General features: G+C 36.4%; 1 protein-coding gene across 1 annotated transcript; it reads left to right on the top strand.

Annotated features, from left to right (window-relative positions):
- The first annotated feature begins 13999 nt into the window (after positions 1-13999).
- LOC113283239 (serine hydroxymethyltransferase 7-like) lies at positions 14000-18357 on the top strand. Its single transcript, XM_026532431.1, has 4 exons — positions 14000-15306; positions 16423-16828; positions 17660-17761; positions 17895-18357. The coding sequence occupies exons 1-4, from the start codon at positions 14284-14286 to the stop codon at positions 18116-18118; spliced, it is 1755 nt and encodes a 584-aa protein (XP_026388216.1). The 5' UTR covers positions 14000-14283; the 3' UTR covers positions 18119-18357.
- Positions 18358-18654: the final 297 nt, after the last annotated feature.

The raw sequence follows: 18654 nt of genomic DNA, 5'->3' as shown, positions 1-18654 counted from the left end.
CTCTGTTTTTATATAGAAGATTATTGACCTGTAAAAGAGTCTTATAATTTGATGGGTACAGTAGATCCAACTGGAATCCTAAACACGGATCAAGTCTGTGTCATTCTGTACTTATTTCTACGATCCTAACATATGCAACTCTATATAAGATGAAAAAGTCGGATTTAGCAATAATGTACAATAAACTCCTGCTTCCTGCTCTCGTTTAATTTTCCTTGACACTGTTGCGTTTTGGATGTGTTGTAGTGAAATTGGCCAAATTTCGTGTGATGTATTAGTTTACAGGCATCCTGGGTTGCACTTTGGTGATATTCATGTGACGAAGGCTATATATGTGAAAGAATTAGAGGATTTAATCGGCCAATCAAAATATGCAATATTTTTTCCCGACTAAACGGCCAAGGTCTGTAGCCGACGAAATTGCAAATGGGGATTTTGATGGAGGCAGATATTGGGTGTCTAGAAATACAATGGTTAGTTTAGTTGTGTTCTCTTCACTGCTAGTTATCTGGCAGGATTTCCTGAAAACAAATCACACAAATAGGAATGTTATGCAGTGCTTCTATGTTTGTGCTAATATTTATATCCTCCTCTTTCAGTTACTGAATTGGTTCAAGCCAAGCAAGTCTTGGGTAATAGCTCATCATACGGCCGAGACTATTTGCCATTCAAAGCCGACTCAATTTTCTGCTGACAAATTAGAAGATGACCTTTTTAAGCAGTTTTTTAACTGTTAGTTTCTCTAAATAATGCAGTAATTTCTACTCCTTCAACAAATTGCATAATACTAATAGTATAGCTGGTTTTTGGATCTTCTTCCAGTTCAGCAAATTGCATAATCCTAATAGATTAGCTGGTCTTTGATATTTGCTTGGCATGTGTGTCTTGGTTTTCCCTAAGAACAAAACAATCTTAACTAAATGGGTCTGAAAGTTTGCTATCACTACAAGAAAAACTAGATTAAGCAACTAGTCGAATTTGGTGGCAACAACCCGTTTTAGGTCGCTCAAGGGGTTTGACCAACTTAAAGTGGCACTCGCTCCGTTGTTGCAAGAGGTGGGATCTGTAGAGACTTGCAGCAGCTATGCACTCGCTTTAGTTATGTTTCAACTTCATGCAGCGACCAAATAAGGTCATTGGTCTAAAATTACTCCGACCATCCTTGAGCGAGTAATAAGGTCATTGGTCTAAATTTACTCCAACCATCCTTCAGCGAGTAATAAGGCCACTGGTCTAAATCTAGTCCAACTATACTTAAGCGAGTAACATGTCCAGCTGCAACAGTTTTCGTATAAGTTTGAGCGTCTAATCTGCAGGTACTTGCTCAAAATATTCCGGTACGTTAATATTCCGGTACGGTAAATGTCTTTCCGATATCACCAAATTCAGATGAATAATAAAATGAAATTAAAACCAATACTGGTTATTATGAATAATAAAAATAAAACTGAATAATCAATTAGTCAATTTTATTATTGTTAAATTCAATTTACATTATCATCTTTTTACAAGAAAACAAATCTCATTTTCACAAAAATAAAATACAATCTCCATTTCTTAAAAATAAAATAAAATTACAATCCCATCAAAATTCATCACTGTCCTTTAAAAATCACTGGACAAAGCTCATCCTGATCTGTATTTTAGCTCTGATTTTGAGATTAATAGTGTAATTATTCCAGATCCGGTTCCTCCAACAAAAATATGAATTTGGGTCCTGCATTTAGTTACAAAAAATACAAAGATCAGAGCTAACTCATAACATAAAATCAAACTGTCAACTTTTTAACAAATAAAATCCACGTCTAGCAAAAAAAAAAACACAATATATAAAATCTAAGCATTTCAGTGACAATTTTTTTTTCCATCATTTCAATTAAACTCTGCTATAGTAAAAAAAGATTGATATAAGAAGAAGAAGAAGTACCATGGTATTGACATCTACTTAAAGGAGACTCTGACCCTCAATCAAATGAGATCATCTTCAAATCATGAATAACTATTGGAAACAAATCATTTTCCTGTTCGTCTTCACTACTAACAATTACAACTTTCTCTTATCATTAATTCCTCTTCTGTCTTTTTTTTCAGTAATAATCTTCAAATCTAGAAAATACAAAAACAATAATATGAGATCATTGGAAAAAGAAAAAAAAAACTTACACCCTTGATGAACAAAATTAAGTTTCTCTCTCTGTGGAAGATAGGTAGTAGTGTTGGTAGTGATGGTCGACCGAGAGAGATTAAAGAGAGACAAAGGAGGCTGTGATCTAGATAAAGATGGGTGGTTAGCAGAGAGAGTACGAGGGAGAAAGGGAGGCGGAGAAGGGAATGGAAGAAGGATAAGGATAGGGTTAGGATTTTCCTTCTCTTTTGAGAAGAGCCATCGATCTCGAGATGATCGGACGTTCAACAAAGTATCGAATTTTTAGTGACGGTGCTACTTGGCTAGACGAATATTAACTCCAATGCTGGTTTGGATGGATGATCACCATCTAATGTTTTAACTTTTTTACCACGTGTAAATGTCCAAGAATATCTAAGGGTGCATATCGCTATTGCATCTTTATGCCTATTCTGTAGTTTTATGTCAATTTTCAGTGTTTTATTTTAATAACAAATTTACTTTTTCTTATTAAAAAGAGTTTTTTTTTTTCTTTTGATACAACCTTGTTTTAAGGGATGCTCCCATGGTATAGGTGTATAAACATCCACATCTTAAGGATAATCCTTATAAATAAAGAGGATTAGACACTTTTAAATATTTTCCTCTATATGGAAAATCTATATAGATAACCACAAATATACACCCACATTTTTTTTATCTATATTTTAGTCATAGTGAAAAATAAAAAGCAAATCATCCGGTTAAAAATCAACGAGATTAGTTTTCAAATTAAATTAAAAATTAAAAAGCATGTTACATCCGGTCAATCGATGACCGGACAAAGAAAAAAACTATATGTCCATATGGCTGACCGGATGGACTACTTCAGAGAGAACCCCTCAAATACGTAGAGTATCATCCAAACTTTCAGAGAGCTGCAGACCTAATTCTCACCCATAATAGCAATTTTTATCCATAAAATATGAACTATCACAAAGATACAGATAGTTTTTTTTAATAGAGGAGTCTTCTGCGTGGAACTAAGTGAGTGTTATTTATAGCTGAAAAATTGATGTCTAAATAAACAAATTTATTTAATTTGGAATAAAATTATCTAAATCTTTAAGCAAATACAATGACATCAAACGAAATCTAGAATGGATATACTTTATTGGAATTGAATTATGTGAGCTTTGTTGGAATCGAATTATGTAGGCATGCCAATTAAATTGAAGAAACTTTAGAGTCGGATGAAGAGTAATAAACAACTATAAAGGAATATTTACTGGTCTAAATGGAGTCTGTCCTAGCGAACTATGTCATAATGACTTGTTAAACGTATGTAAAATGGCATTTTGGATAATTGTTAATGTAACTCTAATAACTTGAGTAAGTATTGAATGGATAAATTGGAGAACGTGGTATCTTGGTAATTTTCACGGACACATGAAAATTTGTTTCCCTTTTCAAGGCGAGTGTAATTTAGTCATTTGCACGGACACCTAAAAATTTATTTCTCTTTTTCGGTGAGGGTAATTTGGTCATATTCACGGACAACGAAAAATTTGTTGCCTTTTTTAGGATAGGATATTTGGTAATTTTCACGGACACATGAAAGTTTGTTTCCCTTTCCGGTGAGAGTAATTTGGTCATTTTCCCGAATGCATGAAAAATCCGCTGAGGGGCCATCAATATATGATATCTTAATTCCAAAGCACATTTGAATGAGAACATATGGTCTATATCTAGTAATCTTGTAAACTGAGTATGAAACCCAGATGGCTGAATCCACTGAGGGACCATAAATATATGATATCTTGCTTCCGAAACTCATCTGTCCGGGAGTGGACTACTATAAGTCGGAAACTTCGTAAGAACGACAAATCCAATCATTCATATGTAAGATTCCATTGGAACTCTGAAACCTTAAACAAACCTTTTTCTGTCGACTACGAGAAAGAAAGTGGCTCCAAGCTCAAAACCTGACCAGGAGTGGGACTACTATAAATCGGGAAACTTCGTAAGAACGATGAATCCGACCATTTACTAGTAAGATTCTATCAGAATATTCTATGAACCCTTAAACAAACCCTTTTTTGGCGACTACGAGAAAAAAAGTGGCTCCGAGCTCGAAACCTGGCCGGGAGTGGGAAAACGAAAAAGCATACCACAGAAAAGAAAAAGCTAAAAAATATATATAAATCATTACACATGAAAATTGTACTACAAAAACCTAATAGCATTTCGTAGGGTTGTGAGACATCATATAACAACTCTTCATTCTTCTTGTCTGAAACAACATATGAAAACTCTTCCTTCTTGTAGTGTGAAACAACATATGACAACTCTTATTTCTTGTTGTGTGAAACAACATATGATAACTCTGTTTACCAGTAGCACTAAATTCTCTAACAACTCTTCATTAAAGTCAACAGTATGCATACTTATGATTCACGAATTCAAGCTCAAGGGGTATGCGTATCACTGCCAGCTCGTGAAAGTCATGTCCAAGGGGTATGCAAACCGTACCTTCCCATATTCTCGAAAATAAAACCAACTAAATGATCTTTGGAAATATGTATATATAGTTTATATTTTTGTAGTTAAAGAGAGGATAAATTAGGATTTTATGATTTCTCAATGTGAGTTACAAGAGGTTGAGCACGAACATTCTTCGCCTAAACCACACACAAAGGTCGTTCAAAGGTATGCGTATCGGGTATGCATACCTCTGATTCACGAATGCAGGCTCAAGGGGTATGCATATAACTGACAGCTTGTGAAAGTCAAATCCAAGGGGTATGCGTACCTTCCCCTATTTCTGAACTCAAACCCAAGGAGTATGCGTACCATTGGCAGCTCGTGAAAGTCACAAATTCTCTACTCTTAGATTGGTGAAGATAGGTCATGATAGGTCATGTAAATGAGAATGAATCTTAGAGACCGAAGATCATTTTAACTTAATGTTCATTGACTTAGCCAATTTCACCTGTTATCTATCAATTTTTATCCAATATATCGCTCGACCTCACTCTACTTTTCTTTGATTCGTTGGGTTTATATGGTTAGTGTGAGTAACAAGAGGTTGAGCACAAACAGTCTTCGCATACACATAATGGTTCTATGGTTTCTCAATGTGAGTTACAAGAGGTTGAGAACGAACTGTCTTCACCTAAACCACACACAATGGTCGTTCAAAAGTATGCATACCTCTGATTCACGAATGCGGTCTCAAGGGGTATGCGTAAACTGCCAACTCGTGAAAGTCAAATACAAGGGGTATGCATACCTTCCCCTATTCCTGCACTCAAACCCAAAGAGTATGCGTACTATATTGGTTGCTCGTGAAAGTCACAAATTCTCTAATCTTAGGTCGGTGAAGATGGGTCATGATAGATCATGTAAATGAGAATGAATCTTAGAGACTGAAGATCATTTTAACTAAATGTTCGTTGAATTTAGTCAATTTCACCTGTTATCTATCAATTTCTATCCAATATATCACTCGACCTCACTCTGTTTTTCTTTGATTCATTGGGTTTATATGGTTAACCTAAGTGTATTTGAGCTTGTCGAAGTTATTGCACGGGACAAGTAAATCTCACTAATGTTGCTACTTTCATCTTTATTACCTTTTGTTCAACGCCGTGATTCTTAATAATCAAATATTATTATTCAGATTAGTCTTTTCCATTTTATTGGGTTTCATGTAGATAAAAAAACACACATTCAGATATGTCTGCCACTTACGCTATGCAACAATCCAAACTTCAATTTAAATGAGGTAATCAAATAAATAAATTTAGGGTTTTATGAGAACCCTCTTTTCATCAGAAAAAAAAATGCTAATTATACTCGATAACCAATATCAAACTTGGGAAAATGTCAATTCACAGTACGTAATTACTAAGAAATTAACATGGATCCGTTATTATTCAACACGTTAAACATTATTGAACAAATTTCTGGTCACATTGTAAATTGGGATTAATGCAAATTTTGGATCAACCAAAAGAACATCACCTAATTTGCGAACCCTTCTGGATAGTTACTTGCCAATAGTACAATCCATATGATATTCATTTTGGCCAATAAAAAACCTACAACCAATATTACATGGATCACCACTACATTGGAAATTTCTTTCCACAAAATGTCATGATCCGTATGATACTCATTTTAGCCAATAGAAAACCATACTCTCTATGTCTATGCAAACAAAAAACTATCACACGGATCGTCACATCATCGGCAATTTCTTTCAATCTCAGCCACAAAATGTCGTGATCCGTATGATATTCATTTTAGCCAATAACAAACTATAGCCTCTATGTTTGTGCAAACAAAAAATATCACATGGATCGCCACCTCATTGTCAACTTCTTTCAATCTCAGCCACAGAACACTACACGGATCAGAGAGTTACCCGAGCTTTCCCATACAAGAACAGAGCATCCACTTTTCGCTGAATCAATTTTGCTTCTTGAAGCAAATATTCCTCTTTTGATTGAAATCACCTATCTAGATCAACAAAATGCACGAGAATCATCGATCACTAGTATATATAATTGATTTCTGATTTGTTTTTGTATTCTTATTCTGATCATTAACTCTAATTTTCAATTAACTTTCAATTATCTTCTGATTTGTTTGTGTTAGAACTTTCAATTAACTTTCAATTAATTTGTTTTTATACTTGGTAGAATTTTACTTAGGCATATAAAATGTTCGAGATATTTCCTCTTCCAGAAATGATGTATAATTGTAAGAGTCCTTAGTGTTCCCTATGCTTAATGCTTAATCGGTGACATTGACCTTATCCAGTACTTGACAATTACTCACTCCATGACTGGTAAAGGATCTCAAAAAGCTGCTTGATTCCATAACAAAATTCACGTTTATTTAGAGCCATTCACTTTCCCTTTTTACCAGCCAAACATATTTTGAATTGTTGATTTATGGTAGCTTGAAGTAAATATCTACTAACCTACTATTCTACTCGCTATGTATTACTCGGAAAAATGCTGGAGCAACCCACAAATTTATTTACTTGTTACGATATAATGGAAACAGGTTAATAGCAGCCAAAGTGTTTGGTGATTGCAAACAAGTTTGCTTAACTGTAAAAGCGACCAAACTTTTGTGATTTTGCTGAGATTTTGATCGCTTAAACCAAGTTTTCTTGTAGTGTATAGGTAATTTCAGGAGGTCTAGAGATAGAGCGAGTTGCAAGGTCGTCTGTTTTGTAGTTTTTGGCCAAAGCTAGATACAAGGCAGCAATTTCATGAGCTTTTCAGAAATGTGTATCGTCTGACTCATTTTGGTTGGAGATTGTAAATGTGTACTCCTCTTGTTCTTTTTGTAAGGAATTGAGTGATTGGTCTGACAATAACAACTTGGAAATGCTGGCTGAACTGAGTTTTTAACAAGTTACAAGATCTATTCCTCGTTACAGTATACTTACACCAGTCTATTTACTGTCGAACTATAGATCACCTCTGTATAACATAGTCATGTATGTATCTTATCTTTTCTGTTCAATTGCATATGACTTGTGTAGATGTGGAAAAGATATACGTCGAACTATGTATATCTTTTCTGTTTACTGTCGAACTATGTATCTTATCCTACTTCTACATCCAAAGAATCATAAACACGCATATTGAAGTAAACAAACAAGAGATGCTCAAGAACACAAGATATACGTGGTTCGGTATGATTACCTACGTCCACGGGGGTAAAGGGATGATCTTATTATTTGACTCAAAGTTACAAGGGGTGTATCTCACTATTAAGCTCTCTACTCTCACCACAATGCTCTTAGTTTTCTCTCCTTTCTCACTGAAATGCTTTCCCTTCAACTCTTTACATATCCCTCTATTTATAGTCGCACATGGTGATACATCCAAGTTACAGTGTAAGTATAGGTACATCTTCCTTGTTTTTCTTCTCGGGCGATGAGTGATGTCCCTTCTGAGATGGTGAGCCGAGGTTAGTGAGGTCTTCTCCCGACGTTCTCCTGTCCGATGTTGGTTGTTAGTGAGTTGTGGCCGATATCGTCATTCATCCTAATCCGATATCATTAGTCCCGAGTCTTACTTTGACCAGATTATTCTTATCTTCTCAACGATCTTGTCAGAGCATTTATTACCCTGGTACTTGACAGGCGTTACATCCGAGTTTCACCTTTACACGCACTGTTTTCACGAGTTCTCTTGGTACCTCTTTCCTCGTGTCGGGCCTGAATAGGATGATTCGGTGCTTCATACTTTCGTCATTATTGATGGGCCATTGCCTAAGATCGCTCCACCCTGGATCTATGGATTATTTACACCTACAACTTTAGAATTTTTTATGAGGATGCTTTCCAGTTCCATCAACATTTACAGACTGCAGTAAGTAACCTAAAAACGAAGTATCAAACATTTTACACAACTATTCCGTGACACTGGCGATGATGCGATCAGTATATTTCCTCTGTCAGTTGGACACATCTAAACAGTGTTAGTAGACAAGTTCCTCCGTCAGCTAAAGACATAACAGACAGCATGCGCTTCATTTTCAGTTCGTGCGGTAAAAATCCTATACAATTAGCCGGCCTAAAGTGTCCTTATAAGGTAGGTCTGTCAATGGGTACCCATTACCCGGATCCGGAACCGGATCCGGTATATTAGGGTCCGGTTCCGGGTCCTAAAGTTGGACCCATTAGCTACTTAGGACCCGGCGGGTAATTATCCGATTGGACCCGAATTTAAACGGGTCCAAATGGGTAATACCCAATGGGTATCCGCGGGTATCGGGTACCCGTTTATTCATTCTTTTATTCATGTTTTTAGCAAAATTATAAGTATTTTTTCTAGTTTTAGCTTTGATATTTTACTCATTTTAAATTTTTTCTCTTACATTTAATCTTTATTTAGTACATTTATAAGAAATAATAATAATTTTTTATAAAAATTACTTAAATCCAAGCTAAAAAGAGAAATATATTAAGTTTTTGAGATTTTTTAAATAGTTTTCTTTAGACCCAATGGATACCCGGAACCGACAGGTACCCGGGTATTTAAACGGGTCCGGTTATGGATCCACAAGTTTAGGAACCGGACCCGGAACCGTTAGGAACCGGACCCGACCTTTATAAATAGGGTCCAGGTCCGGTCTAGTGATATCCGGGAAGACCCGGACCTGTTGACACCCCTGTTATAAGGTCAACAAATTTGTTTTCAAAGCTTCCATTATAAGTACAAGCAAGTATTCCTACCTTTTTGCCAACTGTCCGTTCTTGCTGTTATTTGTTGGGTCAGCTGTTCATATATTTGTATTTATAATGATGATCATACTGCACATTCTGGTGGGACTTCAACTGCCTCTCTTGTATGGTCTATTAAAATTTTAAGAAAGGGAGCTCTGACCAAATTGATTACTGTAAAAAAACATGTATGGTCTTTGCCGTGTTGAGCAAAAAGAGATCGAATCAACAAAGATGGAATGAACAAGTCGCGTTAAAGAGGCATGATGCATGGTTCAATCGTCAGAGATACGCTTATTACCAAAAACAAAAAAGAAAAGGATAATCTAGGTGACTAAATAGTCTAACAGGGTGTATTGAATTAGGATTTAAATACATATTTAAGAATCCTAAAAACTCCTAAACTCTTACGTATTGGATTAGAATTTATAATGAATCATTAAATGTTCATGGTATTCAATTAGAATAGTTTTAGATTCCACAAATATCCTAAATATTCAATTCATTTAAGATTTCTTAGGATAGTTGAGGGCCAAGATACATATGAATTCTTATGGATATTTGTACGCAAAATATGTATGTTATTATCGTATATCAATCTCAACCCACACCGCAAGAGTTTCATGAATTCTTATGGACAATTTTTTTATTTTTTATTTTTTATCACATCATGCTATGTGTTAAGGATCGAGCAAGAGAGAGGAGAGCATAAACGCGCGGAAGCAATAGACTACATTGATAATAATTTGGTGTATCTTTCTCATTAGATATTCAATATATTTATACAATAACAAGACTTGGTTCTCAAGACACAAGACTTGGTTCTCAAGATATTCATATCCTAATATAACTCTAATAACTTAAAGTGCATATCTCCTAAATATAGACTCTCATATATATTATTTCCTAATACCCTCCCTCAAGATGGAGCATGTAGATCACGAATGCCCATCTTGGACAAAAGAAATTTAACTTGCTTTTTTTTTTTTTTTTTCTTTCAACGCTTTTGCGAAAAAAAAATCTTCTGTTCGTAGTTTAAGGACATTTTTCGGTCCTCTTCGTAGTTTAAGGACATATTTCGGTCCTCTTCGTAGTTTAAGGACATTTCGGTCCCATCTTCTTCGTAGTTTAAGGACATTTCGGTCCTTTTCGTAGTTTAAGGACATTACGGTCCCATCTTCGTAGTTTAAGGACGTTTCGGTCCCCTTCATAGTTTAAGGACATTTCGGTCCCAATAGTAGTTTTAGAACATACAGGTTCCATCATAGTTTAGGGACATTTCGGTCCCATCTTCGGAAGAATACTTCCTGTACTCTTGTTTTCTTGGTTTCTTCTTCGATAGAATACTTTTGTACTCTCGCGACAACTCATAGGATTTCAACCTATTATTGTTGTTCTTTTTCTCATCACCTCTTGGTGATTGTTTCTTCTCTTTTTTTTTTTTTTTTTTTTTTTCTTCTTCACAACATGAATGTTGTTTCTTCTCCTCTCTTTGTTCCAGTCACGCACTTCTTGCGAAACCTTCACACTTCTTTGTTCTTCAAGATTCTCTCACAATCCTGTCGTCTTTACAAAGTCTGCCACACTTTGTAGGATCTCTAAGTTTCTGCACAAACTCTTCAATCACCATGTTTGAGCTTAAACTGCTTTCTGCAACGTCTATGACAGAAACTGTCGCACTTTTTCACTGTTATAAAACTCTTTCGTCACGCTTCTTTTTTTCTGTCGCTTCTGTAAGAATTCTTCAGTAACACTTCTGTTCATCTGTAACAGTTCTTCTGCAACTGTAACACTGACCTTTGTAACACCCATCACTGTTACTAACATTAATGATCAATATAATCCTTGTCTAGCAACCACCATCAACAGGTAACAAGTCACGGAGCAGCAACATACCTTACGCCTTCTTCACAATTCAATCACTAACGAGGGAAGTAGCATTGATTCGCTAACCATCCTATCTCTTGCAGATGAGCATCGACCATGAACATCAACAACAATTTCTTTTCTTTTTTTTTTTCTTCGGAACAATCAAACTCCATTCTTTCCATCCCCTGATTAGTCAATATCCAACAACACATCTTCACATTCTTCATCCCTGGCTCGATCAACAGCTACCATGGATCACCGATGAACAGCACCATCCTTATCATCGCTGCCAACAGCAGCTTTTCTTCTCTTCGATCAAGTTTCATCACCTGCTCGATCTCTTTCTCAGTCACCATCACGATCACCACCAGCAATACTACTCAGACTGTCGACTGTCAATGGCAGCAGCAGCGAAACCTTTTGGAAGTGATCAACCAAATACTCATCATCCAACATTAACGGCATCAATCTTGTACCTTTCTTTTTATAGTCCCGGTAACAAGTCACGAACATCATCAGACTCTGCTCCTTTTTCTTAATACCGATGGCAGCACCCTGACGGCTTCTTTCTCCTCCTCTTCGTTTCAATTTGAATAGCAGCAGCAAACCTTTTTCATTGGTCACCGATCCATTCGCAGGCATCTGAATCTCTTGACTGTACAGAAACAAGATCATATTCTTGTCTTGTTCTTCTTTTATATTCAAATCACCACAGCGTCCATCTGTTCGTCCTTCGCAGCAGCATCTTCATCGTTTAACAGCGACCAAACCTTGGCCTTGCGAACCAACAAGTCACGAACATGTCTCGACAGAAGTCATGGATATAAGATTAGAGTTACAGCAGCAACACCCTAGGCAGCTACGAACTCAGTTCGTGTTTCTTCCATTGTTGGTCTTCTATTTCTTCCATTGTTGATCTTCATGATCATCGCAGTCTCGAACTCCTATTCTCTGTCACTTCCGTGGATTTCAATCTCCGTGTCTTGTCACTGATGATCAAAAAAATACTCAACAACCATTAAACCATGGCTACGAAACATGACAGCGACATAAGTCTTCTTCACCATTAACATGCCAGAAAATCGTAATCACCATCAATCTTCACAGCAGCATACTCAACTACAGCGAGATCTTGTAACCCTTAACTGCAACCGTCACCATCTTCTTTAATCCCTTGAACCTCTTCGGAAGCAAGATACGGTAAACATGTTTTATACCCTTGTTTCTCACGCAACAGGGAAACAAACAGATCAACCCCACCTTGTTTTCCTGTTCTTCTACCGTGTACTACTAAATTCACTGGCAAACACTTCCCAGAGCCAGCCATGGAACCAAGCTAGGGCAGTGGTCTCGGTTCTACTTCTTGTCCTCGAACACAGCAAAACTTAATCTCCAGACAGCATCCATCCAAGCTTCTCTGCAACATCAATGACAACAGACTCCACGGCTTTCTTTTTCATCAACTTCATGTGATAACCCTAAACAGCTTTTGGTAAGCAATATGTCACGAACAATAACCTGATCTCACGCCTTCTTCTCATCTTCAAACTTAATACGATTCTCTCCCTTTTTTTTTTTTTTTTTTTTTTTAACTCACGAACCATGGTGAAGACACACCAACGCAGCAACAATTTGACAGACCTTGCTTTCATGACAGCATCTTTCTTCTTCCGACAAACAACAACACGGCTTTGACAAGTCTTTCTCTTCTTCATCTAAACTATTTTATTGCAGCACCAAACAACGACTTTTTTTTTTTTTTTTTAAACCCTAAAACATGGAAAAACTTCTCTAACTTTCTCTCCTTCTCCTCTCTCTTCCTCTCACCTTCCTCTGATACCATGTTAAGGATCGAGCAAGAGAGAGGAGAGCATAAACGCGCGGAAGCAATAGACTACATTGATAATAATTTGGTGTATCTTTCTCATTAGATATTCAATATATTTATACAATAACAAGACTTGGTTCTCAAGACACAAGACTTGGTTCTCAAGATATTCATATCCTAATATAACTCTAATAACTTAAAGTGCATATCTCCTAAATATAGACTCTCATATATATTATTTCCTAATACTATGTTTTTACACCGCCCACCACCGCCCACCGCATCACCACCAATAACAACCACCACTGACCACCACCAGCACCATTAACAACCATCACTAACCACCGCCATCGACCACCAACTACCACCACTGAAAACAATCACCACACTCACCACCAACCACCATCACCCACCACCTCAACTTATGGATGTTTTTTTTTGTTTTTGTTTTTCTGAAAGGAATATATGTTGCAATTTGTAAATCTGAACTAATCCTAACTTATCTATTATAATCCAAAATTATATATCTATAAGAATCTATAAGATTTATTTAGGAAACATTATAAATCCACTAGATTCAGATAAACGACCATCTATTTTTATCCATACAAATCCTGATCCAATACACCCCTGTAAATTCATTAACTTTTCCAAAAAAATAATAATGAAAACTTTCTCTCAGAAATACGCAAGAAACACAAAACATGCTAGATATTATTGTCCTAAATGAACTTGGTCAAGTAAATTGTCCGAATACTAACTAATGTACATAGCCGTTATTCTTTCCCTTTCCGATAATCAAGTTAAAATTCTTAACCCAAGTACATTTGGTAACCGGCTAACCCACTACCCCAGTTGCCTTTGCCACATACGAACCATCATACATTAAAGAACTAAAATCAAGTCTACGTTCATTCCGTTAATCCAGCATTCCAGCTCACGATGTCAAATAAGTAATAAACCACCGCAAACGTCACCACTATATCTTTGAATAATAACATCATAACCACGACTCTGATAAAACCCCCAAAAATAATATCTGGTTTTCGATTTCTATATGGAATTTTCATCATCATCATCAGCGAAATCAAGTAAATCTTCATCTCATTTCCGTTACTTTCGTTGTAATTGTTGTAAAAATTCTTTCCGTTGTTTTTGTTGTTGTCGCTGTTGTTGTTGTTAGGGTTTGATTTTGTTTAGTTTAGTGTTAGGGTTTGATTTTTGGGGAAAATGGATCTATCTCAAGCAAGATCAACACTATCATTAGGTTTTCATCATCATCATCAAAATTCACCTTCACATCATACATCAATTGGTGATAATAACAATTCAATTTCGCGTCAGAGTTCATCGACTCCATCGATTCCATTACAATTACTTGATGACGAATCAGCTGCAACAGCAGTAGATAAAAGTAGTAATGATGAAATGAAAGACGAGGAGGGAGAGAAGTTTAAGATTTTAGGGCATGAGATGTGTTTGAAGAGGAAAAGAGAAGTTGATTCTTCTTCTTCATCGACATCGTCTTCGAAAAAGGGGGTTGGGGTTTCAAATGAACAAAGTCTTGAGACTAGACGAGCTGCTGTTAGGGCTTGGAGTAATCAACCTTTGGCTGTTGCTGATCCAGATATACATGAAATTATGGAAAAGGAGAAACAAAGACAAATTAAAGGTATTGAGTTGATTGCTTCGGAGAATTTTGTATGCAAAGCTGTAATGGAAGCACTAGGTAGTCATTTGACGAATAAGTATTCAGAAGGAGCACCTGGTGCAAGATATTATGTGGGTAATCAGTATATTGATCAAATTGAGTTACTTTGTCAACAAAGAGCTTTAACTGCATTTCATCTTGATTCTGATCATTGGGGTGTAAATGTTCAGCCTTATTCTTGTACTTCTGCAAATTTTGCTGTCTACACTGGTCTTCTTATGCCCAAGGATAGGATTATGGGTTTGGATTCACCTTCTGGAGGACATTTGAGTCATGGGTACTGTACACCTAGTGGGAAGAAAGTTTCTGGTGCTTCTATTTTCTTTGAAAGTTTCCCGTATAAAGTGAACCCATATACTGGCTACATCGATTATGATAAGCTAGAAGATAGGGCAATTGATTTTCGACCTAAGATACTTATTTGCGGTGGGAGTTCGTATCCTAGAGAGTGGGATTATGCGAGGTTTAGACAGATTGCTGATAAATGTGGAGCTGTGCTAATGTGTGATATGGCTCATATTAGTGGTCTAGTCGCTGCCAAGGTTTGGAATCTTCCCATATCGTTTTGCTTTATTCTACTGTTTATATGTTTTTTGATATCATTTTAAATTGATTGGCGGTATTCCTAAATCATGGACGTGCTATAAGTGACAGAATTAGTATAAGCTTTGCTTCTTTTTTTCATCTGCTTAATCATGTTTAATCTCAAAAAAAAAAAACAAAAAAAATCCTTGACAGCAGATATGCTTTTGCAAGTGTAGGTATGGGTTGCATGTGTCGGTTAATCTATACCTTAGTGTTTACAGTTGGCAAGTGGTCTTGTTTTAAGTCTTCGTATTTATTTGTTTATTTTGGCCCTATTTTTCTCAAATTATATCTTTGCCATTATAGGGTTTGTTATGCTTCCAAGTTTGGGACCAGACTTGTGTTTATGCATGGACAATGGGGTCATACTATTTTTTTCTTAAAAAAATTAGCCTACCAAACCTGGAGGTTGAATAGCGTATACAGCTGTGAATTTGTAAATAAATAGCCAATTGGGCATGCTACACACATACACTAGCTAGAAGGTTAGTTGCTGAATGTTTTGAAGCAGTTTCGATCTTGTTTTTCATCTGGATAAGGTAACTTGTGTGGGCAAGTTGATTTCTGATTGGTTAAAGATGGTTTGGCTTCACGTCGTGTCTCTCATGTTCTGTCACAAAGCAACATTGGTGTTCATTTGCAAGAATAGGCCTAATGATGTCCTTAGTCAGTCTGAAAGGTACAGTTTAAGATGCTAACAAACAGCATGTTTATTTGGGCAGAGCCTGCAGACTTGAGCTTTGTTTTGTTTCTATGTTATCACAAGTTGAAGCTTGACTTTTGGTGGCTTAAGATGAGACGGTATCTATCTGTTTATAATGGTCTAGTTTAGCTCGTCTTGTAGTGCTAATACCTCAATGTTGCTTATTGTTGTGCACTTCTATATGTAGTCTCATTCAGCCCAATATCTTCTGAAATGTGTTTTTTTCTACTCTTGAGTACTTTCCCATGCGTGCTGACATCTTTCTACCATGTTACTTGGACTGCCTATTGTTGTTATGATTTAAGCTCGAATTGCGCAATGACATTTTGTTGAAATATTTAACACGGATGTCTATTTGGATGATCTACAGGAATGCATAAGCCCCTTTGATTATTGTGATGTTGTGACCTCGACAACTCACAAAGGTCTCCGTGGTCCCAGAGGAGGTATCGTCTTTTACAGGAAAGGCCTAAAACCAAGAAAAAGAGGGACGCTTATGAATCAGGTGGATGAAAATGAGGAGTATGACTTGGAGGAAAGAATAAATTTTGCCGTCTTTCCATCCTTGCAAGGTGGACCTCACAATAACCACATTGCAGCCCTAGCAATTGCCCTAAAACAAGTTGCGACGCCCGAGTACAAGGCTTACATGCAACAAGTGAAAAGAAATGCTCAGGCTTTAGCATTTGCGTTGACAAGAAGAAAATGCAGATTGGTTACTGGGGGTACAGACAACCATTTAGTTCTTTGGGACCTGAGAAATCTCGGATTAACAGGTATTATACTTCACTCTCTGCAGAATAGATTAAAAATGTGTTTAGCCCATTGACTACAATTATAAATATGTGGTTAATAATCTTACAGTTCTTTATTTTCCTTAAATTCCTTAGTTGTTTTTGAGGTATCAAGTGTTTGTTTACTTGAACTGCAGTTTCATAATTTGTTACTTTTCTTATAGTCTTGAGCTTTCTTGCCATTAAGGCTTACTAGAGGATCCCTGAAGCTGTGAAGTAGTGGATTTGATTTCATGATAATTTATTTTACATTACATTCTCGATGACTGCATATCTTCATACTTTATGTTTTGATATAACATTCCTCCACAAGTGAAAATCTTTTCTGCTAGAAATTGTGCCCTAGGTTGGTCCTAGTTGTTTTTTCTCATGTTAATTAGTAAGATATATTATTTTGGTCGAGTTTGATACTGTGGATTTTGGTTGCTTATTGAAAAAAATGAGAGGGAAGAAAAATGATTGGGCCTGATTTCTATTCGACTCTCTTGCTCAATTTCCTATATCACTAGGGGTCAATTCATCTTATCTATCTGATTGTCAAAACCCAGTATTTGATGTACACGATGTGTGTACTGTAGAATATGATCTGGATTTCTCAGGTGATCTACTGAATTATTTCTCACGAGTTGTCGATAAAAAAAATTCTCGATGATAGACAAATAATCTGTAAACTATTTTGGCATGCTAGTAATCTGGTTTGCAAGGAATTAGTAGATTTTCTTGTATTGTCAGGGATTTAATGTCTAAAATTAGTTGTTCTTAGTTTGCTGATTTGCTTCCTGACCATCCTTTATGCTTTTCATTTCTGTACAGGTAAGACCTTTGAGAAGGTTTGTGAGATGTGCCACATTTCTCTTAATAAAAGTGCCATATTTGGTGATAATGGAGCTATTTCACCAGGTGGAGTAAGAATTGGTAAGAGAACTGCTACCCTCATCTTAATGTTATGGTTAAATTTCTTCTCAGAGAAATAACATCTTGCTTTAATTAACATTTTCCAGAGCATTTTCCATTCTGCTGATAGTTTCACTTTCCTAACATTCTTCAGGCACTCCTGCAATGACAACAAGAGGCTGTATTGAGTCTGATTTTGAGACAATTGCCGATTTCCTCCTCAGGGCCGCACAAATTGCAAGCATCGTCCAGAGGGAACATGGAAAGCTGCAGAAGGATTTCCTCAAGGGTCTTCAAAACAACAAGGATATGATTGACCTTCGTAACCGTGTTGAGGCTTTCTCTTCTCAGTTTGCTATGCCAGCATTTGATTTCTGAACTCGTTGAAGACACCTTATTTTGACAAGGTGGTGCAAGCGTAAACATTATGTAAATTCTATGTAGTTTCCTTCATCCTATAGACATGAACATGAACATCCAATTCTTTTTTTGTGTAAAATGGTATTATGAGCATATAAGGGTCACCACTGTTACTTCATACTCCCTCTATCCTAAATTACTTGCTTAATTAGGGTCTTGCAAAAATATTAAGGAATTGAAATTATTTTCACATACAACCTCAATTTTCCAAATTATTTGTTTAATATACTGCGTATTTTATTTTTTTTTGTAAAGTACAATTTTATTGCTATTAGTGAGAAGTATTGAGTTGGTCTTTAGCTAAAAGACTACATACATGAGTAGAGACATTCTGGTACGCTTCTACATTTGCAGCTCTCTCTAACTGACTATATCATCGGCCACCTGATTATCATAGACAGTGCTATTTGGCTCCCTAATTTCCATCTCCCTATTCTCCTCCCTACAATCTAAACCCCACATTAGGGGAATGGTGAACCCCACCTGAACCTGAA

The sequence above is a fragment of the Papaver somniferum genome, chromosome 5 (genome assembly GCF_003573695.1).
Source record: "Papaver somniferum cultivar HN1 chromosome 5, ASM357369v1, whole genome shotgun sequence".
In the NCBI taxonomy this organism is placed as follows: Eukaryota; Viridiplantae; Streptophyta; class Magnoliopsida; order Ranunculales; family Papaveraceae; genus Papaver; species Papaver somniferum.
This window is presented reverse-complemented; position numbering and strand designations above follow the sequence as displayed.

Bases quoted from the DNA above. Each gene is read 5' to 3' on its own strand.
- LOC113283239 (XM_026532431.1), top strand. From the start codon at position 14,284: ATGGATCTATCTCAAGCAAGATCAACACTATCATTAGGTTTTCATCAT. The intron at 16,829-17,659 runs GTATTATACTTC...ATTTCTGTACAG, and splicing joins GAGAAATCTCGGATTAACAG to GTAAGACCTTTGAGAAGGTT. The intron at 17,762-17,894 runs GTAAGAGAACTG...AACATTCTTCAG, and splicing joins ACCAGGTGGAGTAAGAATTG to GCACTCCTGCAATGACAACA.